Below are 27,418 nucleotides of genomic sequence, written 5' to 3' on the forward strand. Positions count from 1 at the left end.
AAAACGCCTGTCCTTTGCAATGTATGTTACGGGCTAATTAATGACTCCTCACAGCACCACCATGAGCTTTGCCCCTGCCTTAGCAAAGGGGAAACCAAAGCATCGATAACCAAGAGCCAAGCTCACCCCTACGGTAAACAAACGCAGCTTTGACAGAGTTGCAACTGCCTACACCAGTGAAAATTTAACTTCTGCCCGATGCCAAGACCACACAGCGTCAGGGCTGGCTCCAGAGCTCAGTGGCTCCCACGGGTCAGCGCTTTAGGCGAGGCTTGTCTCTCCAATTTTGCAATGGATTTGGCTAATTTCTTCCGAATGAAGGAACTGAGCAACGTTAGGGAGCCTGCGAGCCCCTGGGGAAGCCTTTGCAAGGGAAAGGCCAGCTCGTGAGGAGTACAAGGAAGGTGGCAGTTTGGGGAAGGGCACTGTCATTTACAGGGACACTGTTCGCTTTTGAGAAAAACCATCTGTATGAACACGATTGTCATCTGGGGGTATGATCTCCGTGAAAATTTCCCCAGCACCTCCCAACACCAGCCTAAGGTTTTGCACAAGCCATTGAAAACCAGGTGGAGGAAGGAAAAGCCTCCTGTTCCTTGGACTGTGCTGAACCTCAGGGGTGCTGCTGGGCACAAACTGGGAAATAAGAGAAGTCAAAGTGGTGGCAGTTTCTGATGGAGAGACCTGGGGAGAAAAGGATGCTTGTATGTGGGGAGGTGTAGGAACCCAGTTCCTTACAAGCGTTCTGGAAACAATGGAGAGGAAAACCATTAAAGGAAAGGCATTGGGCCAGAGTGGCTCAGCCGGCAGGACTTCAGGTCAGGGCTTCACCTCCCACAGCAAGCCCCGGTGGATCAGGCAGCGCAGCACCAGCTGGGCCAGGAGCCCCGTTCCACCCATCACCTCCAGCAGGGAAGGTCGAACGGTGGCAGTGTCTGCTGAGCTGGGATGTTTGCACAGGTGGACTCGATGTACCTCCAGCTACGGGTGATTCTCTGCACTGCCACACCAGGCACTGTGGCTGCTGCTTAAAAGCGAGGTGCATGCAGTGACAGTGTGCCCAGTCCTTGCGCACAGGACTCAGAAGCAAGCCCTCCAGCTCATTTAGGAATGGCACTGATAGGTTTTCAAATTTAATCTCACATCTTTTAGCCTTCAGGGAGGTTAAAACGGGAATCCTCTGGGCTCCATCTGAGATGCAGAGAGATCCCAGTGCTGCAGCTCTCTAGGAGCTGGTTGCAGTGCTCTGAGCACAAGCTGTGGCTAAAAGCTCCCCGGCTGGCGCTTGCCTGCAGAGTCACTGCACAGCGAGTCAGCAGTTTCTGCTTTGCAAAAAGTGCTGTAGGACAGAGAGATTCATAGATTTTAAGACCAGAAGAGACCACTGTGATGAATGAGTCTGTCCTCTTGCACAACACAGGCCACAGGGCTTCCACGAGTCATATTTTGCTTTGAGTCCAAGTTGTGGTTGAACTAAAGCATGTTTTTAAAAAGAGTACCCAAACTTTTGGTGTAAAAAGTTTCCAGTGTAGTAAGATGTTCAGACAAAGTTCAACCTAAGAAGAACCTCCCAAAACGTTTCAGCTGTCTCCAGAAATTACCAAATGAGGGAGGGTGTTACTTTGGAGTTTGAGAAGTTTGTAATCCCATTAAGGAATACTCCTTTGCCATTTCTTCCCGTGCAGTACTGTTTTGCACGGTGGGTGCCTGCATTGGTGTGGCCAGGCTTGAAGAGACCAGAGAGACCAGCCCCTTGCACTTTTCCCTCTCTCTCCTCACCTGCTGCTGCGTTTGGCCCTTGCTCTTGCATAGTAAGCTTCATAAGATTTCGGTTTCAGCTCCAGTGCTTTAGTAGCAAATTCCTCCGCCATTCCAAAATCCTGTCATTACAATAGGTGTGCAGATAAGTAATTGAATAGATATAGAAATAAAAATATATACAGTTTGGGAAGAAAACAAACTTAATATGGACTTTTTTTTTTTCCCCCGCACGTACCATGGAAAACTTGAGGCTACTGGCATATTTCGCATGGATTCAACATTGTTTACAGCCTACAACGCTACAACGGCACGTCCAAAGGCTCAAAGCCCTCTCCTAACACCCGATGCTGTTGGCACCCCCAAAGGCCAGCGTGCTGCTGGCTCCATCCTCGTTGATTGTGTCCCCAACAAGTGCATGCAATCCCTCTCCAACAACCTACAGTCTTGAGGAAACATCTGGTCTCGCAGAGGCTGGAATGTAATCTCACAAAGAATTTTTTTTCCATAGTTGAAAGCGATAGGAAACCTTTCCCACGCCCTCTGCTTCCCACTCTGAAACACACTGACATACTTCGAAGGGGCTGAATAAAACTGCACATGAAGGAAGGGACTACGGCATCTCAATAGCTACAAACAGGACTTTCCTGGCAAAGGTGTCCTACCATTCCACTGCTCCTTGCCTCTCCCCTACACCTCAGCTGGGAGACTAGTTTGGGAGTGGGGAGGGAGAGGGTGGCCGCAGGGGATGGAGCCTGCTCTGGGTGCTTTGGAGTGGCAGTGCCGCGAGACCAGGCTATCAGCTCAGACTGAGGCCTGTCCTCCCTTGCTTTCTCCTGAATGCTTCACATAACTTTAAGCTCAGCTGAAGCTCAGCACTTGTGAAGGAGTCCTGTTCCCAGTGGAGGAGCTTTCATTTCACAACCAAACATTGCTTTGGATTGCTGACTTGGGCTATGACCCTGAGCAGTTCTTGGGGGAGGGACTGAAGAATACTCCTGATTTGTTCAAAAGCAAACTCTTGTGGAGGCCTGGCCTGGGGAAGCTTATACTTTTGTTTGTACCTTCAGTAGCAGTTACTGAAGAGATATTGTCCAATAGAGTAAACTGGGAATGTAGGCAAGAGGTGGGTACCTTTATGGTCTCATCTATAGGCATGAGAACTGCAGGAGCAATTACAATCCTCTGAAATTTTCTATCACAAAACCTGGGATTCCCCAATTAACAATAAACCAAAAATCCTGTCCTTACAAGTGCAGGCTTAGTTGTGAGTTGGCTCATTTAAAAAGAAGGTTCACACTTTTCCTACAAACTGTGGTGTCTCTTCCCCAGCATTAAGATTTGACTTCCACTGCTTTACATCTTTCTCCTTCACAGCTTAAAGCAATGAAGGTGTCACAAAACCCCCTTCTCCTCCTTGACTGGCTCATGGCCTCGGTGGAGAGTTCACGTTTTGAGTCTGTGGAGACTTTAAGTTGTAGAGGTGAAAGCCTCTGCACAGAGAGCAAGGGGGAGGTGGCACCAGCCTGCTGGGAGAACAGACATGCTGCAGGAGCTGGTCGCTAGATGCTGCTGGATGGGAGTGGGGAGAGTGACAGTGATCTGGCAGTTCTGGGAGGAGAGGGAGTATGTGGGGGTGTTTCTGGATGAGTCACTGCCCTGGGGAAGTGCTAGCCCCCTAAGCATATGCTCCTTCATTTTAAATTAATTAGTATTCCAAGGAGCACATCTCCTGGCTCCTCCCTCACTGCTGCCCTAGAAATCTGGAAAATGCCTCCACCCCCAATTCACATCATCATCAAAAGGGAGTAATAAAAAATTCAAAAAGCTATAAACATAGCAATGAATTTTTAATCATCAGAAATGCATATTAAATCATTACTTCTTTTGAATTATAAAATGCCAGTGCTCTGTGAAGGACAACCAGGTTACACAGAGGAGAGATCTCGAGGTCAAAGCACGACTGGAGGATGGACACGTCTCTGTGCAGAGGCAGAAAGCTGGCAGTTTGCACTTAAGGACACGAAGAAGGGGGAGACTTACGTTCATTTTCCTTCGACATCGGGAGAGGTTGAGGAGGAGTGACACCTTGAGCTCACGGAAGGTTTTCAGGTCTTCTCCAAACCCTTCCCTGGGGAATTTTTTCAGAGCATACTGGTAGCGCTGGGCAGCCTCTTTCACTTTACCTTTCTAATAGAAGGAGATAACGTCAAAACACATCCTTTACTTTGCTGCAGAGAACTCACTCACCAGCCCCATGAACGTTTTAGATGGTTAAGGTAACATGACTTCACTATTCAGCTCTTTTCTAGAGAGGAAACCCAAAACATTTGATAAGTTAACATCTGATCTGGAAATGCAGATGCCCTGTGCAAGCTGAGTTCTCCCACTTTGTACAGAGTTGTCACGCTACAGGGGGAAACACAACAGAAATTGTATTTACTTGATACAGCTCCATCTGGTCTCTGGATGGTCTTTTGAGCTGTGTGATCAGTAACCCATTTCTGGAGAATATCCTATACTCAAAGTTTAATAAGCACCAGGGAAGGTGAAGAATATGAAGTGTGGGACTGTGGGTGGAGTTCCTGGGGCTCAGAGAAGCCTCTGCAATAGCACAGATAGATGTTATGGCACCGATGGGGCCCTGAAGTTGGACAAACAGGTTGAGATTCATCTCCCTGGACTTTAGATGTCTAAAAATTAGGTGTCTACATCTAAGCCTATCAACTGGGTTCCTTTTATAGTTATTGGGACGCAGCAGTCACCTTCAAAGGGTGACTCATCTTTGCTATTTTGGGCACCTATTTTTGGGATGGGATGATCTGCACCCTGGAGGGGGGCAGCCATGGCAGCTAGGGTGAAAGAAAGAGGGCAAAATGGGATCTAGGACGCATGCAACTCATGATGACCCAGACATAAATTTTGCAGCTACGAATAGTAAGCTTTAAAACCTTGTAGACTCAGGTTGCTCAGCTGTATCATGTATCTCTGGCAGATAACTCCAGTTACAATGCCAGCTTTGCATATTTTCTGCTTCACCCTTAGAGCCCAACAGTGAATCATTGTTGTACTTGCACATTTTGTGTGTGTGTGCAAATCTCCAGGTTTTAAAGATCGGCTTAAAATAAACACAGAGCAAAAAAGACTCTCTAACTGCAATGGTGGAATGTCTCCCATGGGCTAAAGGACATGACAAAGCCATCTGTGTCCCGACAATCTGTTTTCATTGCAAAAAGTTTCTTTCACAAGTTTTTTCTGGGATATACTCTCTTGTTGCCTTGTTCCACAGCAGTGAGCCTGCTAGGTAATGTCAGTGTTGCCAGATCTGATGCAATGACATCAGCACTCTGAATCTCTGTAAAACACTTGGGTTCTGGTGTTTTCAAAGAGGAAATGAAGTGCTGGCTCAAATCCAGAATGCAGAGAGACTTGGCTTTGCTTCAGCTTCGTTTGGCAATCAATCCCCCCTCCCCAACCCCACTAACCAAAACCAAACAGTCTGCAACACAAGGAATGCTGCGAGCAGTAGCTTTTACTTGCCACAGGTTAAGGCAGCAGCATTGCTCAGTCAAAACCTCATACAAACCCATCCTGCAAGCTAGCATCTGTTAAATTTTTTCCAAAAACACTCTTCTCACCTTATAAAACATGTCTCCCTCCTCCATCAGCTTGCTCAACAGGATGATCATGATGTCTGGTTTGGAGGTTGCCATCGCCCATGTTGCTGGACCTGTAGTGTACAGGATGCATGATGGGTAAAAAACTCATACAATGCAAGGGTGGTAGGAAGCTGGGTGGAAAAAATATCCTGGGGTGGGAATTTCTGCTGGAGAGAACAACTTGGCATGGTCAAAGGGCAGAGAGCTCCAAATGATTGAGCTGGCAGTTCCTCTCACAAATTAACGTCATCCACATTGCAATGGTTTTCCTTTAAGGCTAAACCTAATCACCACCACCACCACCACGATGGTCTGGGAAATGATGGGAGCCATTTCCACAAGAGGGCAGTGCTGATTGTGGAACCAGCTGGGGTGGGGGAAACAAAACATACTTAAAAGGAAAAATCAGAGTGGTTACATAAAAGCATTTCTAAATTAAAATCTCTGCAAGTGTACTAGGAAATCTGCAGTTCGACTGTCGATAGGCGTTTTGTGTTTAAGTGGATTGTGATTTCCAGCTTCACAAGGTGTGAAATACTAGAGTAGAAAAATCCATTAAGGTGGAAAATACGACGAAGGAAAGGTTGTGTCTAAGTGCTGCTGGTGCCGAAGCTGTCCGTTGGGCTGGGGGCACGCTGGCTCTGCACAGGGGTCCGCCCATGCAGAGCCAGTTTTTATCTCAAGGACTAATATTGGGAGGGAAGGGATGGCAAAAATTTAGGGGCAACTCATTAGTGTGGGTGAAGAATAAGTCAACAATATTCTATAAGTAGATTCAGTACATTTCGGGGGAAGGAGGTTAGTTTTTGAGTTCAAGTTATTCTCTGCAACAGTCATTAAAAAATTATTTGAAGGTGAGGTAAATTAAAAGATTAGAGGTGTTGGGGACGCATGCAGGCTAAATCAAACAGGAGAAAGCAAGGCTGACAAAGCTATCAGATCGAAGCTGATGCTGACAGCAATGAGATATACCTCGTGGGCGACTCGGTAACGTCTGACAACCTTCAAAGAAAGGAGAAAACAAAAAGTTGTAGGAGAGAGGGGGGAAAAAAAATGGATGAAGGTGAAAAAAAAAAAAAAGAAAGGAAAAAAAGCAGCTGTGAGAGGCAGGCAGCAAAGAAGCCAATGCACCAGCAAAATCCCCTTTCACAGGAAAACGTAACGTGAGCAGCTGTGTGGCGCAGTGCAGGTAACACTAAGATCTGGAAGCATACACAGAGCAAGTGAATGCAGCAGCTCACAGCAATGCATGGACATAGTACGTTTGTCGACTCAGACTAGTAAAGATAGAAAAAGCATTACCAGAGGAAAGACCTTGCCAAAGAAACAGTTGTTTATTGATTAACTTTGCTAAGTAATACGACAGAAAAAAAAATAATAAAAAAAAAAATTCCCCGTTTTAATAAAGAGAACAAGGCAGTCATGACTCGCCGGCTGCTTTCGGAGTACAAAGCAGCAGCTGGGGCTGAGGCTGCCTCTGTGTTACGCTCAAGATTTTCTAGGAAGCCAGCCCCGCTGCTCGGAGTCCAGCCTAAGCACAGAGCCGACAGCGCACTGTCCCCTTGTCCCTACCTATCTTTGCTCCTTTCTTCAGCAGAGTGACGACGACCGAGGTGTTGCGGCACCCCACTGCCCTGTCGAGGGGGCGCATCCCGCTGTAGTCAACGTGCTCAATCATGGCCCCATGGTCCACCAGAAACTGAACCTGCAACAAGAAGCCCAACAGTCAGTTCTGCTCCTGGGCGAGACTTTTGCACACCGCTGGGGATATACAACCACCAAAAACTTGTTCTGCTCCACTGCCTGGGCTAAAACCACCTCTGTAGGGTCTGAGGGGACATCTGTCTCGTGTAATACTCTGGGGAAGCACCTGCACGTATGGAGGTCAGGACTCTCTATGCTTATGGCTACATCAAGCTGAACTGTACTATTTTAAGGCTTTTACATCAATTGCCCGTTTTCTTTTTTTAAATTATTTTTAAAGTTTTCATCTCGTCTGGAAAAGCCCTTGCAGCTCCTCCAGCCCAACCATGACCCTCCCCCTGACCGTTCCCAACTCCCCCAGATCCCTCAGCGCTGGCTCAGCCCGACTCTTCAACCCCCCCAGGGATCCCGGGGACTCCCCCCCTGCCCTGGGCAGCCCATTCCAACGCCCAACAGCCCCTTCTGCACAGAAATCCTTCCTCAGAGCCAGCCTGACCCTGCCCTGGGCAGCTTGAGGCCATTCCCTCGGGGCCTGGCGCTGGGGCCTTGGCTCCAGAGACTCATCCCCCCTCTCTGCCCCCTCCTGGCAGGGAGTTGCAGAGGGCCAGGAGGTCTCCCCTCAGCCTCCTCTTCTCCAGACTGAACCCCCCCAGTTCCCTCAGCTGCTCTCCTGCACGCATTCCAGGCCACTCACCACCTCTGCATCGCCGTAGAAAGCTGCCAGGTCCAGCGGAGTGCGCCCGTTTTTATCCGCGTGGTCGGTGGCAGCTCCGTTCTCCACCAGGGAACGCACCACGGCGAGGTGTCCCTTCAGACAGGCCCAGCTGAGGGCTGTCAGGCCCTCCTTGTCCATTAGAGAAATGGAGGCACCTGAAAGAACAAGGGTCAGTTCACTCGAGAGCTCTCTGCTGTCGAGCACCACAATACAACAAACCATCCACTTAGCAATGAAAGCTTATTTTTTTAGAGAGCTATTTACATAATTATTAATTACTTTATTAACATTTCTCCCACCACAGATCCCCACCCTCCACGGCAACTTCAAATGCACCGATAGGAACTGTGGCAAATGAGTTTATTCACACCAAGCTGCAAACTTTTTCGCACCTAGCTCTTGTAGGCTTTTCTGGCAAACATCTTCTGAGCAGCAGGGTGGATTTGACATCCCTCATCTGAGACATCAATCTTTCTTTTTAACTGTTGTTTTTTAATCAAAATCCCATTCCAGCCTGTGTGAGTCAGATGAAGACCATTTTGCTGTTTCAGCAGGTCATGGTTTACCAAGGGGAACTAAGTCAATTCAGCTCAGTTCTTCTAAAAAAGCACATATTTTCCCCTCTTCATTCCCCTCCCCTTTACCCGAATCGACACAATTTCCAGCAGTATTTCTCCCTGAACTTTACCCAATATAAATACAGCGTTGTGGGATAAACTACTGCCAACTACAAGCCAAGGAGAGAGGGACTTGACATTTTCTTGGATGAAGAAATTGCGCTGCCATATCAACGGGTCAGTATTGCTTCATATGGCATATGGATGCGCATATGAGATCTGAACAGCAGCATTAAGTGAACACTCCTCTCTTCGTGGCATAAAGACAACTCCTGTTGCCATGGCACAGGCAGGGCTCTGGCTCTCGAGCGTGCAGAACAGATTCGTATCAGCTCTGCTCCTCTGAGGAACTGTGGCTACCTGTGGGATGCTCCTGCCAGCAGGCTGGGATGAATTGCTGCTGCAGTGTTTTTCTCCTGTAGGTAAACTCTAAACCGCCCAGCATGAGATCTTCACTGGCTCCAGAAAGCTCAGTGAGTGGGGGAGCAACGCGAATTTCCTGAACCCTCCCGTTCACCCCAGCTGACGTTCCCCCGGTGAGCACACGTCGCCCAGATGATAGCAAACTGATAAGCGTTCCAGCTTGCCTTGCACAACTTCTTGTTTGCGGAGGAGCACAACACATGAACATTTGCTTGGGATACGTTCAGAAACCTCCGCCCAGAGCTCTCGGCACAGCCACAGCATCCTGCTCGCCACAAACGGCAGCGTGGAGTGCCAGTGAGGGAGGTGGCAAACCACGGCTGGGGCAATCTGGTGTGCCAAGGAGGGACACTGGCTGCAAATGTACAAGCTAAGGGATGACAACATAAACTCCCAGCATTTTGCTAGTCTTCTCTCACGTTGCCCACGCTGCACCCAGGAGCCCTTCTGAAGCTCTGTGAAATCTCTCCAGATGATCCTTAATTGACCTAAGGCCAACTTCTGCTCAGCAAAGCAAGATAAAGCCTCGTTTAATTCCTTCTTATTTGCACCAACTACTTTCTTGCAACCAAACCATCGAAGTCTTCTCTTATGTTTTCCCTCTGACTCCTCTGGAGCAGGTGAGAAAGCTGCAATAAGAGGGAAGGCTGGAAAGCCACATTGTCACTCAACCTTCCCACTCTTGTCCCAGTCCAGCAGAAGAGGCACACCACAGGGTGACAGGCACAGGCTTCGAGGTATCACTGCAGCAATGCAAGCTGAAGGTCTAAGCGAGCAGCCAATGTGCACCGCTTCAGAAATGCCAAAACACTGCTCCGAGGCAGGCTGGGCACAACCTCCGCAGAAGCGCCGAGCTCCTGACGCAGCCGTGGCTCCCAGCAGAACCTCTGCTTGACTCTGAAGGCATCTTCCACTCCTTTGGGGATCTCTGAGCTACTCAGCATTAAGGCAGTCAGACAGGAAACAAACTGATGGTTTCGAGGGCAAGTGCCTTAAGGTGACCTCATGGGACCGATCCCTGCTGCGGTGGGAAACATTTTGTCTGGGTAAACCCAGCTTGCTTCTGAGAAGGGCTGGGTGCTCCTTCCCTAAAGCCATTAACTGGCTAAATGCAAGAGTTTATGATTTAATGTTACCCAGTAGGCACACAACAATGAACCAGTGTCATGGTTTTGGCTGGGACAGAGTTAATTTTCTTCCCAGTAGCTGGTACAGGGATATGTTTTGGATTCTGTGTAAGAATAATGTTGATAACACAGGGATGTTTTAGTTGTTGCTAAGTAGCACTTATCCTAAGTCAAGGACTTTTCAGTTTCTTGTGCTCTGCCAGCGAGGAGTTGCACAAGAAGCTGGGAAGGAGAGCTGACCTGAACTAGCCAAAGGGCTATTTCTTACCATAGGGCGTCATGCCCAGTACAGAAACTGGGGGGAGTTGGCCGGGAGGGGCCGATCCCTGCTCGGGCATCGGTCAGTGGGTGGGGAGCAACTTTGTCTTTTCTGGGGTTTTATTTCTTTCTCTTTTTGCAAATTAATTCTCTTTTTGAAAATTAATTTTCATTATTATTATTATAATTTAGTCATTAAACTGTTCTTATCTCAACCCATGAGTTTTACTTTTTTTTTTTTTTTTTTCAGATTCTCCTCCCATCCCACCGTGGGGGAGGAGCAGGCAAGCGGCTGTGTGCTGCTTAGCTGCTGGCTGGCATTAAACCACAACAGCCAGCTAGAGAAAAGAAGAAACAACTGACACTTGGAGCATCAGAAAAGTAGCAGGGAGTGGCCAGGATGGTCAGACCCTTTCTGTACAGAGGCTGCACCCAAAGCTGTGGTGCCCAGGCAGGGTGTGACACAGGCACAAAACAGACAGCAAGGAGCAGCATCCACACGTACCATGGACCCCAAGGTAGCAAGAGCACAGAGGGATTGATTTTTGCAGGAAAACGAGATTCAGAATCAAGCTCTCTCCAAACAGAATGAGCATCGAGATTTATTCTGCTTTGTGTAACACAGGTCCATATAAATATCAGCTTTAGCAGTGCTGCTACCAGGGAAGTTTAATTCACTGTTCATGTGTCCATTACCTGTGGGTGTTAAGTGAGAGCAGTAGGTAACTCTAAAAATTTGGATTTCAAATTGATTGATGACCCCAACTTGGTTAATAAAAAGTGTTTACAAACGCTGACTGTGTTAATCAAGTACAGTCAAATGAGATTTGCTTTGCAACACACTAATTAATGCTTCTGGCTTATGATTCACACCCTTCGATTTTAATGAAACACTGAACAGGACTGTCAAAGCCATTTTAATTAAAATACACCATATATCACTGTACTCTACCCAGGCTTGAACTAACTTCTCAGGACCATGTGTTATAGCATATTTAGTGGAGTTTATTAAGCTATTTAGAAGACTGGACCTTCTAAAGTAAAGAAGATTTTCAAATTTTGACTTCTTGAGCTCTCAGTGTCCAAAGAGCCAGGGAAACAATACAACATTTGCTGGTGATCCCATAGCCAAAATCAGATTATCTGGTATTTTCATCCTCCACTGAAGCAGTCAGTCTTAAGCAACATGCACAGTTCTCAAGCCTGGCAAAAAAATCACTTATTTTAAGCCTTTTACACAGATTCAGTCAAGCTGCAAAAGAGGCCACATTAAACTCAAACATAGAGAGCGTTAAATATGAAATTTTAAAAAACCCCAGAATGCCACAGAAGAATTGATTCGTAAGAAACTCATGCCTCAGACTGATCTCTGACACATGCCTATGCAGGTTACAGCACTGAACAGCAACGATCCCCCTGGCCTGTGGCTCAGGACAGACAGGCAATGAGAAACTTGTTCTTGGAAGCCTGGCAATTTTACAGCGAAAAAATGTTCTTACAACTACTATGTAAAATATTCAAGTGTCTCACATTTTGGCTAAGAGGTCAGACACAGTCACTTACGATAGGAAGAAAATATCCCTTATCTGAAATAAAAATATCAAAGAACAATACAAGAATTAAAAAGCTATTTCTAGCCAAAAAATAACAGAAAACTACCCAAACCAACCAACCAACGGTTATTTGGCAAAAAAAAAAAAAAGAAGTAATCTCTAAGGAACTACAGAAATAAGAAATAATCGTGCTCACAGAGGTTGCAGGCAGCGTTTTGTTCTGACTCACCTCAAACACGTACAGCAGAAATGAGTAAAACTGAGCCATGTTCCTGTTGACTGAGTAACTCCTAGTGAAGGAGAGTTATTAGACACTGAAAGTACTGACCAAAGTCAATCCGTGAGTGCAAAGCTGAAGAGCAGACCACCTTTAATTCTGGGTTTTTTTCAACAAATACACCCAATCCTTGCCTGTGCCAGCGCCTTACCTTCCTGCTGATATTGATGTAAAAAATGTGGGCAACAATACTAGCGCTAAAAATAGAATTGATAAAATGTGTCCCAAACTCTGGTCCTGGGGTTGAGTCTTTCCTGCCTGTTCCACGGCGATGTTGATGGTTCAATCACATCACTTGTTGATTTTTTTTTTTGTCTAAGGGGAAAGCTCCAAGCACGGTTCAAGGGTATATTCTTAACTCAATGCTCAAAGCACCTGTGATATGTCATTTTATTTTCTAACTCAAATGTGTGGTTTTGAAGCTGTGAGCACCAAACACAGACAACAAAACTAACAGCCAAGGTTAACGCTATGACTATTCTAGTCTTGTTTCTCCAATAAGTTGCACACAGTGCTGAGAACCTCTCCCACCGCCCGATCCAGCGGTGGGATTACAGTCCCCACCCTGACATTACAAACTCCAGCTGTGCAGGAGACAGTGTGGTGGGACTCGCCATGGCTGGTCTCCAACACACTTCCAAGCACGTGCTCTAACCTTGTGCAAGCAGGAACTCCACTGTGCCCAGATGTCCCTCAGATGCAGCCATCATCAGCGGCGTCCGCCCTTGCTTGTCTGCCATGTTCACATCAGCGCCGTGCGTGAGCAAGAGATCTACGATCTGCAACACACAAAGTGAGAACACACGTTGTACGTAGAGATCCAGCTGGGAGCGCACATTGTATGTAGACACCCAGCTGGGAACACATGTTGTATGTAGAGATCCAGCTGGGAACACATGTTGTATGTAGAGACCCAGCTGGGAACACACGTTGTATGTAGAGACCCAGCTGGGACACATGTTGTATGTAGAGATCCAGCTGGGAACACGCGTTGTATGTAGAGACCCAGCTGGGACACATGTTGTATGTAGAGACCCAGCTGGGAACACGTGTTGTATGTAGAGACCCAGCTGGGAAGAAACCAGAGCCAAGGAAGAGCAGAGCGGTCGCCACGTCTTGAAACCTCACCCCCCAAAGCATGGTGCCTTGGGGGTTACTGTTGCAAGATCAGGGTACAGGAGAAGCAACGGAGGTATAAGGACAGGAAAAATGACCTTTTAGGTCAAGAGCATGCCATTTACCTCCCCAACAGTGAGATAACACAGTACGTAAGCAAGAGCTGTCTGTAGTCAGCGAGAGCTGGGGGTGTTTGAAGCATCAATGTCACCAGTTCTCACTCTGATCATTACCCAGAAGAGTTGGAGTTTGTCTTCACCCGTATTTCAGCAAGATGGAAGGGATGGCCTTGACCCAACATTTCAGGCCATGCCGGTGGCGCGAGGAACCTGCTCACCTGCCAGTGGCCCTGTCTCACGGCGCTGAAGAGCGGAACGACCCCGCGGCGGTTGGGTTGTGCCACCGCAGCACCCTGCTCCAGGAGGAGCCGGCAGACCTCCAGTTTCCCCCGCCCGGCCGCCGCCGTCAGAGCTGGAGGAGAGAGAAAAGCAGTGAAGGGAAAGAGCCACACAACGCCGTGGAGCTTTTTCCCATCTGGAGATAGGTCTTTCTGCTGGATACCAAAGGGATGGTGCCTGAAATGCCAAACTTATCTTACAGCAGGCAAAATAAACACAGACAACGGGATGGATCAGTACAGTTCTAGCTCTTACTTGCCATTTTAATTTGCTTCAAAGGTCAACTCTTCCATGAAAAGATCTCATAATGTCAAGAAAGTCTGATTGGGACATCAGCTTCTGTCTGCAAGCTGCAGTGAAACTGGATGAGAACAGCAGTAAGCACAAAATAATCTACAGGCGTGTGACTGAGGCCCAAGGTTTTGCTGCAAAGAAATGTAGAGCCTTGTCGCATGAAACCTTCACCATTTTCCTCTGTGCCTCCTGCAGGTTTCCCTACTGCAAAAGCCACAGGCTGCAAGACTGAGTGTGTCTTAGTAGGGGCACAACGTCCAGAGAAAACACAGGTCTTTAGGTATGTGTTGTCTTGACAAAATCTTCTGCAAGCTGTCCTTGACTCATTCCACCCTGACTACAACAAAGGGATCAAGCTGGAGGCACTGACAGATCCCTGCCAGCCACTGGGTGTCAGTCAGATTTGTGGCTTTTCTCTGTCCAAACAAGCACAGAGCAGCATAATTCAGATGGAGGACTTGTTAGTATCTCACTTGAGCGTGTAGATCTCTGAAACCAGGTAAACAACTGGAAAGCAAAAATGGCATGAATATCTTCACCTGTTCTCCAAGAAAAATGCTAATTCTGGGCTTTGTTTCTGGCCAGAACTGGTCGGACCATCAAGGGTCTTTGTGTAAAACCAAAATTACTTCTCATTTCCAGTATTACAGATGCTCACAATGTTACAGGTGGGTGGAAGTAACACCTGACAGTTCTTTCCCTCACAAAACGTGCTCAGTTACCTCAGGAAGTATGGTTGGGTTAGAAAAAACAGATTCAATCTGAAAATAGTTCCAAGGGCAGGACCTGCCTTTGACTTGTCTTTGGTATTAATTTTAGACTTTTCAGTTCCTCCCTTCTCTCCCTAACTTTCTGTGCACTTCAGCACAGCTCCTCTGGCTCGATGCTCTGCTGCTTCTAGTAGGAGTTTGAGCAGAAGGTGGGAGTCTATTTCTAACTGACGTAGCTTGTTTTTTCTTTGAAGTACATTTCTGTGGGATGGTTGATTACGAGGTGTTGATGGGTTTCCAACTGCAACACTGTTAATGTTGGGGGATTTAATTAATTCTCTATTCTGTTCCATATTATGGTTGAGTTCTCTTCTCTTGGGGTTGAGAGACACCAAGAGTTAAAAGAAAAATCATCTTGCTGCCACAAGCAGAACATACTGCAAAATCTATAATCAGATCCATGTGGGTTTTAAACGTAAGCTACAAATATAGAAGGAGGACTGTGTGTAATGTGCACGGCAGAGGGATCGGTATGCAGGGCTTTGGGTTCTATTTCTAAACCTGCCTGCACTTGAAATGCTGCAGGTTAATTTGAGGTATTTCACGTCAAAATGACTTATGTTTGCAACAGTGAAAATACTGTAAAACACCAAAGTGTTTGGTGTTCACCATGAAATGTTCTTTGGAAGAGACTTTACTGAAGCAGGATGGTTTGATCCATGGCCATACTCCACTCTGCCTTGCAATCCACTCTACCTGGACTGACATGTCTTTTTGCTACCCTGTTCCTCAGGGTCAAAGCAACTGGTGTGGGTGTGCAGCTCCAGCCTGTCCTTTACAGCTCCAACTCAACCAACAGAAGCTCAAAAGCTTTTGCGCTACTCAGACTCAGACCTTGCTGCTTCAGGAAGGTTCCACACTGATGTCCTGGATTTGCTGCCTGCTGCGGAGAGAAACCCACCTAAGCTTGTCTTGTATAATGCACAGATATCTAAGCATCCATCTTCAGAAACAGAGAAACTCTCTGAGGGGTGAAAGGAGCCGAGTCCAGCTGGACCCCAGGAGACCAACTCACTGACTTCATCAGTGTCTGCATTTGAACAAAAGGTTGGACTAGATAATCCACCGTGGTCCCTCCAGCTGCAGTGAGCTGGGCTGTCTGTTGCTGCTCGGAATACAGGAGCCTCCTCCCATCTCTCCAGCCTTCTAATCAAAGTGGCTTCTGACATCCCCCAACTCCAGCCCCACTGCTGGTCACCTCAAGCCCAGAGCACTCTCCAGTGCCTGGTGTCCAACTGTCCAAGCCCAAAAGCTCAATTAAACTACTTCAGGAAAAATTCTAGAAGTACCTGCTTATTTAAACCTTTTAGCACTCTGTAGATGGACTTACCAACCTGTTTCTGACATCCCCAATGTGCCTTACAAGAGCCATTAGTCTCCAAAAAACCCACAACACAAGGTAAAGCTGTGTCTGTGTGTTGAAAGGAGATTGGAAAAGCCAAGGAAAGGTAATGAGAGGAAATGAGAGAAATGGAAATGGTTCTGTTTGAAGTTTTACTGTCTGCCAGAAAGCTCCTGTGGCCCAGCATGAGCAAGGCGAGTCCACCAAGCTCAGCCGAGGAGCAGCGACCAGGATCCTGGGCTGGAAAACAGGAACATTCATTTTGCAGCTTTTCCAAGAGGACGTAGTGCCAGGAGAACAACTCACCGTGCAATAACAAAGTCTTGGCATAAATGCCATAAAACAGATGCTACATTTCTCAAAACACAGCTCAAAACAAAACCTGAGACAAGTTTCAGGTGTGGACGTGCCCCCCTCCATCAGCGAGCAACGTCAGACAAGCCACAGTCTCCAACACCAGGGATCTGCAACGGCACATTCTGCCTCTGCTGTTGTGCAGAACATGTCTGTTTTCCTAGAGAAAAAACAACTTTATCTGGAGAAGGAATCATTAAATTGCTCCTATAAGGCACATGTATCTGTTTCACAGCCTGGCAGCAAGACAAATGCAGTTTGATGGAGTCGTTCTTTGCACCTCCAAATCTGATGGAGTTATTACAAGTGACTCAGATACTTTTGTGCTGGGTTTTGATATTAGTCTTGTCCCAGAGGGAAATATTCCATCTGGAGTTGGCTATAGTGTGCTGTCAGCAATTCCTAAACTTATGATGTAACTTGGCACTGCCATTTGGATGATATCAGGCTGATATCACTAAGCCAGGCAGTCAGCTCTGCTCTGTGGAAGATTAGATACAGAAGCAACAAGTATCAAAAAAGACATGATTCAGATTTTTAGAGCAGATTGCTATTTTTAGGTGGAAACCAGCATTTCTCTTCAAATTGATCTAAACCTGCCATTTACTTCTGGGAAAATAATAACAAAACAATGTGAAAGACAGTCTTGAGATCCATATAAACTTGTCCTGCCAGTGACAGGACAAAAGACTGCTGAATTCAGTGGTTGAGTCGGTTTTGGTCATTTTCCCATCTTGCCACCAATTTTAACGGGATGTATGGGTGATCCTTTGAGATGGCTTCTCAATTTGTGTGCAATTTGCAAATCACAAATCCATGTTCTCAACCATCCCAGTTACACAGAAACCCCCCTCAGAGAGAGAAACTCCCAGATTCTGTGTGAGTCCAGCTTTTGGCACTGCCAGGGGGAGAGGTATGGGAAGGGAGACAGCAGAGATGGAAAAGGCTTTGGCTGAAGCATCCTTGAGGAAACAAGTGGGCTGGGAATGGCAGAACTGCCCAGGACACGAGGAAAGAGAAGAGCTGGACTTTGTTGTCAAGGAGAAGAGAGCAGTGCTCAGCTTCCAGACTGGGGAGCAGGGCTGAGCAGGAGAGAGCAGGACAGCGTGACCTGCGAAGGCAGAGCCCCAGGGATGGGCAGGGTTTAGACACCAGTTCAGACAATGTCTATGGCTTTATACCAGGCTTAGCCAGATTCATCCAGACAACCCAGGACTATCTTAACTCTAGAAGCCTATCGTAGTATTTGATGCTGTCCATGAGGTTACATTGCAGCGAAACATCTTTGTGGCTTTTGATCAAACTCTGAAGGCATCTGGATCACCATCCTATTTACAAGTTAGCCCTTGGGACCCAAACACCAGAGAACATTTTGGATGAGCTGTCTCTGGCCTGGTCACCACTGTGAGCTCACTGACAGCAAAGCTGTTGTCCTATTACAATGCTCAGTCATTTCATTTGACTAATTCCATATCCAATTTATTTTTTCTCCCACAACACCCTAGGGGAACTTTTAAATTGCTTATTTGTATATGTTGCCTTTATTTCTGCTAATAAAGGCACAACGGCCTTGCTACTCAGTTGTGTCCCCATGGGTGCAGGAGCTGACTCCTGCCCTGAAGCCCCACAAGTGGCCCGGAGCAGCTTGGCCACCAGCCAGGCTCCCTGCTGGGACGACTCATCCCTCCAGCTTTGTCCTTCAAAGCTCAGGGGCAATACTTTCTGATAGACTCCATTCGATACAAGGCTCTAATACGGCTACGTTTTCAAATGTACAGTGTATGAATCAGCTCAAAATATAACCCAGCTTTTTCCCATCCTCCGCTTCCAGCCAGAAAAAAACCTGACCAAAGACCAAGCCACACGCCAGCCACTGCCTGTACCCTTGGATCGTGTCATTTTTAAACAAAGCTGACAGAATCAAAATCAGTGCTCCGTTACCCAGACAGGAACATTACCTTGGTGTATTAACTTGACAGGAACATTACCAGTGATGCAAGGAGATTAGTGAGTTGAGTACAAAAGACAGTGGGTAATAGTTATGAGGTCATTGGAGTTAAAAGCTAACAACTCTAAGTTTGAGTATCTCAAGAAATGGAGTTTTTGTGTCTGTGGAGTGGAAGGGGTGAATGGCTGCTTTTGTTTTCATTGAAGTCTGGAAAGCAGGGCTTCTGTGTTACACCCATCAATATAAAGATGTAGTATTGCACAAAAGGACATTTGTTTAATTACCAGGTGCTAAATAACGAGAAGTTTTCAGAAAATCAATGGATTATTTAACAGTCATGGTGCTGCATGAACAGGGAAGGGGAGAGAGAAACAGGGAGATGCTCTGGATAAATCATGAGACAAAGAGCAGAACTTTTGTGTCCATCTAACTTAACGTGAAACGTTTCAGAGAAATTAGTGGCCTGGTTGTCAGAGATGCTGCACGCCTGCATGCTCCTGAAAAGTGCCGGGAGCTGCAGAAGCTCAGGATTTTCAAACCCCAAACTTCTCTGTTTTACCTAGGCTGAGTGCAGACTCCACCCGGCACCTGTAAACCACCTGAAATCAAATCAGCAGAACTGATCGATCCTTCTCCCTTCATCAAAACAATGCCAGGGATCAGGGATGCACCAGGTGATTGGGAAGCCCATAAATACAACACAAACATGCAAGAAGCTACAGCGTCTACAAAAATCACCTGTCTCTCCCCAAAGGCTGTCAAAGCTGTTGATTTGTGCTCGCTCCACCTCCTCTTCGTCTTTTTCTGGAAGATCGAGCAGGTAGGAGACAATCTAAAACAAAATGACATGTCAGCTCACGAACTTGGATGCGTTCTATATAAAGTGCTGACATCTTAACACGAGCTGCTCTGAATACACCAAGGAAAAGGAACAATCTCTGCCTGGCACCCTGAGCCCAAGTAAATATTCTTCCAGAGATCAATCACTGAGCCTGCTGCCCTGTACAAGCAAAAAACCAAAAAACAACCCAACCTGAGTGTCTTGATACGACCGAACGTGATGAGCCTTTGCAGCACCAGTTCCTTATAGCTGGGTCTGTTCTGCCACAGTTGACCCAACACGTGCAGCCGTATCCACCAAGGAGACCCCAGCGTGCCCAGCAGCATCGACTCACACCCCAAGGGGTGCAGTGAGCATGATCGTCCCCGTTTACTGCTGGGGAAACTGAGTCACGGGCAAGTGATCTAATGGTGCAATTAGAATCGTTAGCCTCTTCATTATCTTAAACTCCAGCCAAGATGAAGTTACTTCCAGAAACTATTAGCTCCTTTCTAGCAAATATCGGTTTTAGGCAGACTGTTAAAAAGATTTCCACTATATTTTTCTTCCAGCTGTGGATGCTTGAAACCCCAGAGAAGCAAATTAACTTCTTTAAAGGGTAAATTAAAGGATTTAATTGACTGAAAACTGGCAGAAAATTTCAGTGTTTGGATCATGATGCAAGAAAGCAAGAGGCTAAGAAGAAAATGGAGATTTTACTTCAGTGACTGAAGGACAGAGACATTTTTCTTGTTCTAGGAGAAACAACTGCCTGCTGGGATCCAGGCTACAACCAGCATCTTTCTGAGTACCTGGGAAGAAGCCATGCCTGCTCCACTGCCTGCAGCTGCCTGCGGGCACAGCCTGAGAGAGGCACCAGCACAGGGGAGCAGGGATTTTGGTGACAAGTGCCATTTTCCCACGACCTGCCAGTGATGCTCTAGTGCTAAACGGGACGTTGGGAATGACAGGGGCACAGGGGGAAGCAGACACCCAGGAGAGCTCCTCTGTGGACGATGCTGTTGGAGAGATGCCTGTGGCACTTACAGACAAGCATCAACTGTGGGTGATGCTGCCTTGATGGCAGAGTGTGAGCTTGGTGTAACAAACCCCCGTGCACTCGGCTGCCCCCCCAGCCGGGTGCTGTACTGCTCAGCAGATCTCGTGTTGCCTGACTAAAGCCTGACGCTATGTCTACTATGGTTACGCTGGGGTATAATCACAGCAAGGTCTCCAGTGTGGCTCCACCAGTGATAAGATCCCTTTATAAACATGCTAAATATTTGTTTTATCACCAAAGTCAGAGAAACCCAGCAAAGTAATAATCAGCTTGCATCTCTTGTGACTGCAAACACCTCAAAACAGGGACTTGGAGTATTTTCTATAAGCAGACATGTACCTTTTATGGTACAACAGAAACATTAAACAATGCCAAAACTCCTTTCTATACATTATAAAGGTGACCAGTATTATCTGGGGGGAAATTCCCATTTTCAAAGTTCTGTCCCCTGTTACAAATTATGTTCTCGGTGTGCAGACCTTTCCGCTTTTGAAGTCACATCTGCTTCTAATTGGTTCAACTCACAGTCACTTAGCTAATAAGAATTTCCCAGCTTTTTTTAATTAGCTCCTCTGATCTGAGCACATTACCTATGTTTTCATAGGTTACGCTTAACAAAAGCAAAATCTAAACTCAAGTAAATGAGAGGAGCTCAACTTAGCAAAGAAATCAACCAATGCAAAAATCCTCAAAGACTGCTTCTCAGTAGGAAAAACATGCAGCATTTTCCACATCACAAATATTTATCAGTATGACAGGAGGAAGATCTTGGGCTCTTCTCTCTCCACAACACCCAGTCCAAAGCTCCATGTTCTCACACTCCCCTAACAGCGCTGGAGGAGCGGCATAAGCAACACGCTGTTTATTCACCCTTACTTAAAGGTTTATTCCAACAACATAAAGGCTTGTTACTCCTCTTGGACGCCTGCCCAGACCACGGGGTTTGCCAAGAGATCTGTGAACCCCGCTGCCTGGGATGGGAAGGGGAGGAAGAGTAAGACAGAAGTACCGACTCCACCTCCAAGACCCTCTTTGGTCAACGTTTTGGCTAGGAAACGTAGTCAACCCTTGGCTTCCCCCCCTGCAGAGGCAGCGATGTGCTGGTAGGTCTCACCTCGGTGTAACCCATGCTGGCTGCAGCGATCAGGGCTTGCTGGATGGCGTGGCTCTTCTTAAACACTCCCTGCTGTTGCCCAGCCATGGTCCAGTCACACTGGATCAAGAACTTCACCACCTCCAAGTGTCCTCTAAGAGCAGCGTGAACCAGAGCGCACTGACCGTTTTTGTCCAAATGATCCACCTTGAGAAGAGATGACAAAATAGAATTAAGCCAAATCCAGGGGCAAAATGTCTTTAGTTTCTTCATTTCCAGCCCTGGTTTCAAAATAATGCCACGTGTGCAATATGTGCATTTTTCTGGTAAACTATCCCTTCCATGACCAGAAAACAACCATTCCCAAAGCAACTCTGCCCCAGGCTTAGGCATCCACTTGGCCACAAGTGTTTGCTTTGGGTAAGTTACCATTATTTTTTCAGCTTTCTTCAGACTGAAAGACTGCAAAAGCATTCGTGTCCCGAAGTCCAGCAATTGTGTTTTCTTGCGGATTGAAATCATACGCACTGGTATCATCTCCTTTATCCAAATCCACAAAAGGAAAATGAGTTTGTTTTCCAGATGCCATTTCTTTTAAGAGACACGGAAGTGCCTCAGCTGCAGTTGAACGCACAACGTGAACCCAACGTGAAGTCAGCAGGAAACAGAGAATTTATTTGGGTGGCTTTTCAGGAGGGGGCATGGCTTTCACTATGATGTCTGAATACATCAGCTGGGATTTCTAGGTCCTTTCCCAATACCAGTAACTTGGAGAAAACAGCTCAGCTACTGTCCTCCTCCTCCTGGTTAACCCCTTCAGTGCTCTGCAACATACTACTTTAAAATATTCTACTAATAGTAATTATAGTTATTTAATACATAAGATGAGAAATATTTCTCACATAATACATTAATATTATTAATACACTAATATTTCTCATTTCTCAACTTCTGCAGCAATCAGTGTTGCGGTTTTCTGTGCCAGAATCAAACACCTTAGCCTTCAAACTAAACCCAGCTGGTTTTGGGGTATTTCCTCAATACAGTTAGGGATACTCAAGGAAAGCTATGAGTGGCAAGACTTTTACATTGCATTGTGCCGCTCAAATATTCCTGTTCTTGGAGGTGGAATGCTGTTTCTTACCAACGAGTGTCAGGGAGCCACTCAACTCTCTCAAAATATCCCAACAAAAGCAGAATTCTTTCTTGCCTTCATACTGTCTTTGCGTTATTACAGCCAACACAGCAAGATCTAAACGGGTCCCTCAGTCATCCTGACTTTCATACCAGAACTATACAAACCCATATTTTGCTTTTTGAACTGAAGCTAAACATATAGAGAAACCACAAATTGTTTCCAGGAGGCGCCACTTCAAAAATCAGCACAATTTTCTTCTTCAACAAAATATTTAAACTTGACTCATTATATACAATTAAAACTCCAAACACTCACCACAAAGCTAAACAAAGGGTATTTTTCTAGGACAAGTCTGATAGAAGTTTTTGGAAAATGTGTCTCAAGGAGATATTTACAGAACGCTGCAAAGGCAACGTTACCATTTTAACCTTGTGAGGTTCAAGGACTTCTCCAGAATATCCTTCAACAGGTCACCAGCGCAGCGTAATTCAGCAGTTCCTACCTCAGACCTGAATTCCAGAATACTAATTACAGACTCTCAGGAGTTACTTAGCTTTGGTGTCAACGTGAGATTTTCAGAGCCCCTGCATTTTAGCAGAAAGCCAACCTTCTGCAGCAGCATCCCCGCTTCATCTGCTGGAGGATGTTCTTTAGCATTCCATCCCCTGCCTGCAGCTTGTGCCCTGTCTTGCATAAACACAGAATAGTGTAAATCAGCTTTTAGAGGAACACAGTCACTTTACCTTGGCCCGTTTCTTGCACAGCAGCACAACGATACTTAGAAATCCAGCAGCAGCCGCGTAGCCAAGGGGGGTCAGGCCGCTTTCTGAAGCAGCATCTACATTGGCCCCAAACTCCAAGAGCAAAGCCACCATCTCCGTGTAACCCAGGTGAGATTGGACGCACAAAATGGGGGCGTTGTTCAGAACTTCGGTCCGATAATTCACGTTTGCACCTCCTAAAATCAGCAGCCGACTGACCTGCCCAGGGAGAGAAGAGCTCCTGTTAGCTGAGCTTCGCAGAGAGACATGGGTTTATTGCCAGGGCAACGACAGGATGTAAACCAGGGCTCTCTGCACATTTCCAAGCAAATAGCAAAGGACAAAAAATGCCGAGTAACGCTTGCCAAATACACGGTCCCGTTTTAGGCAGCAGGAACAGTTCAATCTTTCCCCTGAATGCTTGGTAAGTGGTTTGAAGGATGTAGCCTCACTTCATTTCAGAACAAAGTCACCACAGCCAAGCTGCAATAGCGAGGGACACTGCATCTCTTGCACAAGGATGGGAAATTAAAACCCACAGCTGGGGAGAGTAACTTTACTGACTGTCCTTCCTGTGGGATCCTCTCCAGGGCTGGCTTTGGTTATCCCATTGCCCTGCCTGGCTTGCACGGGACCTCTGCACTTGGCAGCAGTGGAAAAGGCTCTACCTGATGCTGGAGAGAGCGGAAAGAAAGGGACATAGGGACAGATGCTGGGCTCACTCAGGCTGTATGGAAGAGGCTGAGGCAATCATCCTTCCAGATGAGGAACAGTTTGAAATCTGTATCACTGCAATCCTTTCTGCTGTACAGATGGGTGACTTAAGCTAACACATTCATCCTTACCAATGCAAACGGGCACACAGTGCCTGAACAAGCGTGTGAGCACGTGCCACTGTGTTTGGCGTCACCTCCGAGTTAGTGCCTGTCTAAGCCAGAGCCCTTTATGGGGCTGTTAAATTCCAACACCAGCTGTTGCATCCCACATCTCTGGGGTGGAAAAACACAAGTGAACCGTTTTGCACAGGCGCAAATTTACTATTTGCTTGCTGCCATTAAAAGGAGATCCCTGATCACAGCAGAGCAAGCTGAGGGATCATCCCAGGCAGTGACAGAATCCCAGTGGAACTGATGGCTTCTCCCCAGCTCAAGACGAGCACCCAGCAAGGTGCTTAGTGCTGCCTGGGTAGGACCGCAGCCACGGGCTGGCAGCTACAGCAAACACTGTGTGTAGTTGCTGCGTGTTGCTGGGAGCTTCTCGTGTGAGCTCTGAATCACCCCAGCTCTCCTCCTCCTCCTCCTCCAGTACCTTTATGTTTGGGGTGTAGAGATTTCTCAGAGATGCCAAAGCCATGGAAAGACCTTCGGTACTGTAGGAGATCCAAAGCCCTTGCAGGATGGAGGAAGATACCCCAACTTTTTTACTCAGCCCCTAAAAAAAGAAAAGATGACTTAGGTCCAAGCTTACAGATATGCTCAAATACACCAGGCAGATCCTCCAAAGACCTTCAACGAACAGCCATACACAAGATAATGTGACAATTTGCCACATCTGACCTTTGCAGTGAATTAACAGGCATGTAGGAAATAACTTGGACAGGTACTGTAGCCATCTCCAAGGTCTAGGAAAGGCAGGATTAAACTGTGAGCAACCTGAATCCATTCAGCACCCTCAGAAAATGTCATGTTAAGGAGCACAGCACGCTGCTTCTTTTCTTTTTTAATAAAGTATACATTCTTTTGGCAGAACTGATTCACAAAGTTCCCTTATTATTCACATGGTTAAATTAGATGACAAAATCTGCTCACAAGATAAATTAAGGAAGTCTCAACCATAGCCTAGAACAATATTCCTCTATCTCATACCAGACTGTCTCCAACCTTTTCCAGCTGGTGTCCATGATCAGGCAATACACAGTATATGGAAGGTCTGACATCTTTTTCCAGCAACACTAATTGGCAGAGCACAGAACCGTTAAACAAGTTTCCCCCCCGCCTCCTATCGAAGGAGCAATAATTGCTCTGTAGCCAACAGATGGGAACAAACGACTGGATTGAAGATGAGAGGAATGGGTTTGCAACTCCAGCAACAAGCTTCACTGCGTGTTGTGCTCTGCTGTGCGATGTGGGTACGCCCTATACGTTGCTGTTCTGCTATCGATTTACCATTAAAGCCTGCTGTTTCCATGGAAACTGTACAGACATCTTTAATTCTGTTTTGATATGCAAACCCTGATTTCTACCTCCTTGCACGCCATGTGGTCATTTCTATCTGTGCAAAGCAACAGGATCACATTTCAGTTTGGAAAGTCTGTGGTACAACAGGCTGATGCAGATGGTGTAGGGTGGTGGAAGAAAACCAGCAGCAAAAGATGGGACTTATTTCCTCTAAAGGAAGATGTGCAGGAATCACCATCAAAGCCTGCTGCTGGACTCAGCTGCAGACCTCTAATACCTCTGTGTGAAAGATATTCTGAAGCATTGCACCAGCCATCAACAGATTTGTCACTTGAAATGGTTTTGCCATAAAAAGAAGCAACAGATTAGACAAGCTCTTATAAATAACAACTCCATGCGCTTGTTTCCTTCAAAATTCAGGGAGCTAAACAGAGAAAAAAGATCTGCTTGTGTTGAGGCAGAAGAAGCGCTCAGGAATTTTAGCCACCATTAAATGCTGGTTTTGAAACGACACACTACAGGACATTAGAGGTCAATACTAAATTTCAGCGAACTCAGTACGGTATAATTGGACAAATTTTATAATAAACAGTTAAAATAATTTCAAAAGGGTTGTACTAATATCAAACCCATACATAAGCTGTTTGAATCACCACACGGACCAAGGGAAAGAGTGTGTATTTTCAGAAGGGCCATCTGAAGATAATCACACATGCTGTAAAAATCTTAAACTGCTGTATTAGAACATATATAGTTAGGTATTAGTGAAAGACATAAAGGATGACATTTATCCTTTAAAGAGTAAATACATTCAACATCATTATCATTCAGCTGCTGAAACAAAATTGCACTATTTCTCACTTTACAGACCATATCTTCATTTTCCATCTCTCTTTCCTGCCCTGAAGTGTGAAGCAGGTTGAAGCCTTCAGCAAAAGCAAACCCCAACTTAACAAAACATCACACCAAAACACCATCAGTGGTCTTCCCTTCGCTGGGACCATCTGACACAGGACCAAGGCATGGCCTGACTACGCTTGTTTTATTTGAATAACTTTGCCAACCCCACACAACCCCAGTTTTCAAACAGGCTTGGTTTTTTTTTTTTGTCCTGCACTTCTGTATGCAGCTCTCAGCATCCTTAATTTCTAATTTATTGCTTCCTCTTTTATTTGGCCATTGGCACCTTCAACACAAGATCTTTAGAAGGCTGTTTTCCAAGGAGTATCAGACACATTTACATACCTGTAGCTATCAAAGTGAGTGTTTCTGCCTGTAACTGGCATTACATTCTCAATCTGGGGATGAGGGACACCCATTTCTGGATTACTGACATTTTAGCTAACTAATTTAAGATGAAATTAAAGATTTCTCTTTGGTTGATTTACAAAACATACGTCAGCCTGAAGTTTGGGTGTACTTGTATCATTACTGCACACTTCTCTTCTTGCCCTTTCATTCCATGCCAGGCTTTCCAAGCTGGGTTTCCATATGCTCCTGTTAAGACTGGTAATTGCTTTAAAAGACTAAAACATTTGTACTTTTTTTTTTTTTTTCCCCCCAAAAAAACTGTTTGAGGATGTTTGTGTTCAAAAAAGAAAACCAGCAGATCTCAGCCATCAGGTGAAGAGAGGAGTGTGAAAGCTTCTTACCACCTGTATGACAGGCCATCCTTGTGTCTGGGCATCACTGATTTTTTACACCTAGAAATTCCAAGTGTCCCATTATTACCTTGCACAAGGTACTGGTGGATTTGAACTGACAGGGACTGGGGAAGGACAAATAAGTTTTCTGCACTGTTTAATCAAAGTTTGTCTCTACACCCAGCTCTCAATACTCTCTGGCTAGACAAAATGCTTTAGCCCTGTTGTAATCCTCTCCTGGCTTCATGATGGGTAAATAAAATGCAATTACAATGGCATCAGGCCTCCATAAATACTTTGAAAATTAGGAGCTTTGCATCTGCGGAAAGCTGCTTCATTCAACGATAACTTCAGGAAAAACACACTGAACTGATGACCTGACACACTCCCTACTTGGCAGAAAAAACCATGCC

General features: G+C 46.1%; 1 protein-coding gene across 13 annotated transcripts in view; it reads right to left on the bottom strand.

The window, feature by feature from the left end:
- The window catches only part of TANC2 (tetratricopeptide repeat, ankyrin repeat and coiled-coil containing 2), a 289,333-nt gene that overhangs the window by 8,099 nt on the left and 253,816 nt on the right, over positions 1-27,418 (bottom strand). For 10 of the 13 annotated variants that reach the window (XM_074926925.1, XM_074926923.1, XM_074926924.1 and 7 more), the window contains 12 exons: positions 24,494-24,616; positions 23,168-23,404; positions 21,308-21,493; positions 19,052-19,145; positions 13,545-13,678; positions 12,747-12,870; positions 7,816-7,991; positions 6,990-7,122; positions 6,390-6,419; positions 5,397-5,488; positions 3,802-3,948; positions 1,780-1,880 (listed from right to left, as the gene is read on the bottom strand). In XM_074926925.1, the coding sequence (XP_074783026.1) occupies positions 1,780-1,880; positions 3,802-3,948; positions 5,397-5,488; positions 6,390-6,419; positions 6,990-7,122; positions 7,816-7,991; positions 12,747-12,870; positions 13,545-13,678; positions 19,052-19,145; positions 21,308-21,493; positions 23,168-23,404; positions 24,494-24,616 (1,577 nt within the window). Of the gene's footprint in view, positions 1-1,775; positions 1,881-3,801; positions 3,949-5,396; positions 5,489-6,389; positions 6,420-6,989; positions 7,123-7,815; positions 7,992-12,746; positions 12,871-13,544; positions 13,679-19,051; positions 19,146-21,307; positions 21,494-23,167; positions 23,405-24,493; positions 24,617-27,418 lie in introns of those variants that run through there. The other 3 variants (XM_074926922.1, XM_074926921.1, XM_074926929.1) reach the window with 2 other exon arrangements.

The sequence above is a fragment of the Athene noctua genome, chromosome 25, assembly GCF_965140245.1.
Source record: "Athene noctua chromosome 25, bAthNoc1.hap1.1, whole genome shotgun sequence".
NCBI classification, from domain to species: Eukaryota; Metazoa; Chordata; class Aves; order Strigiformes; family Strigidae; genus Athene; species Athene noctua.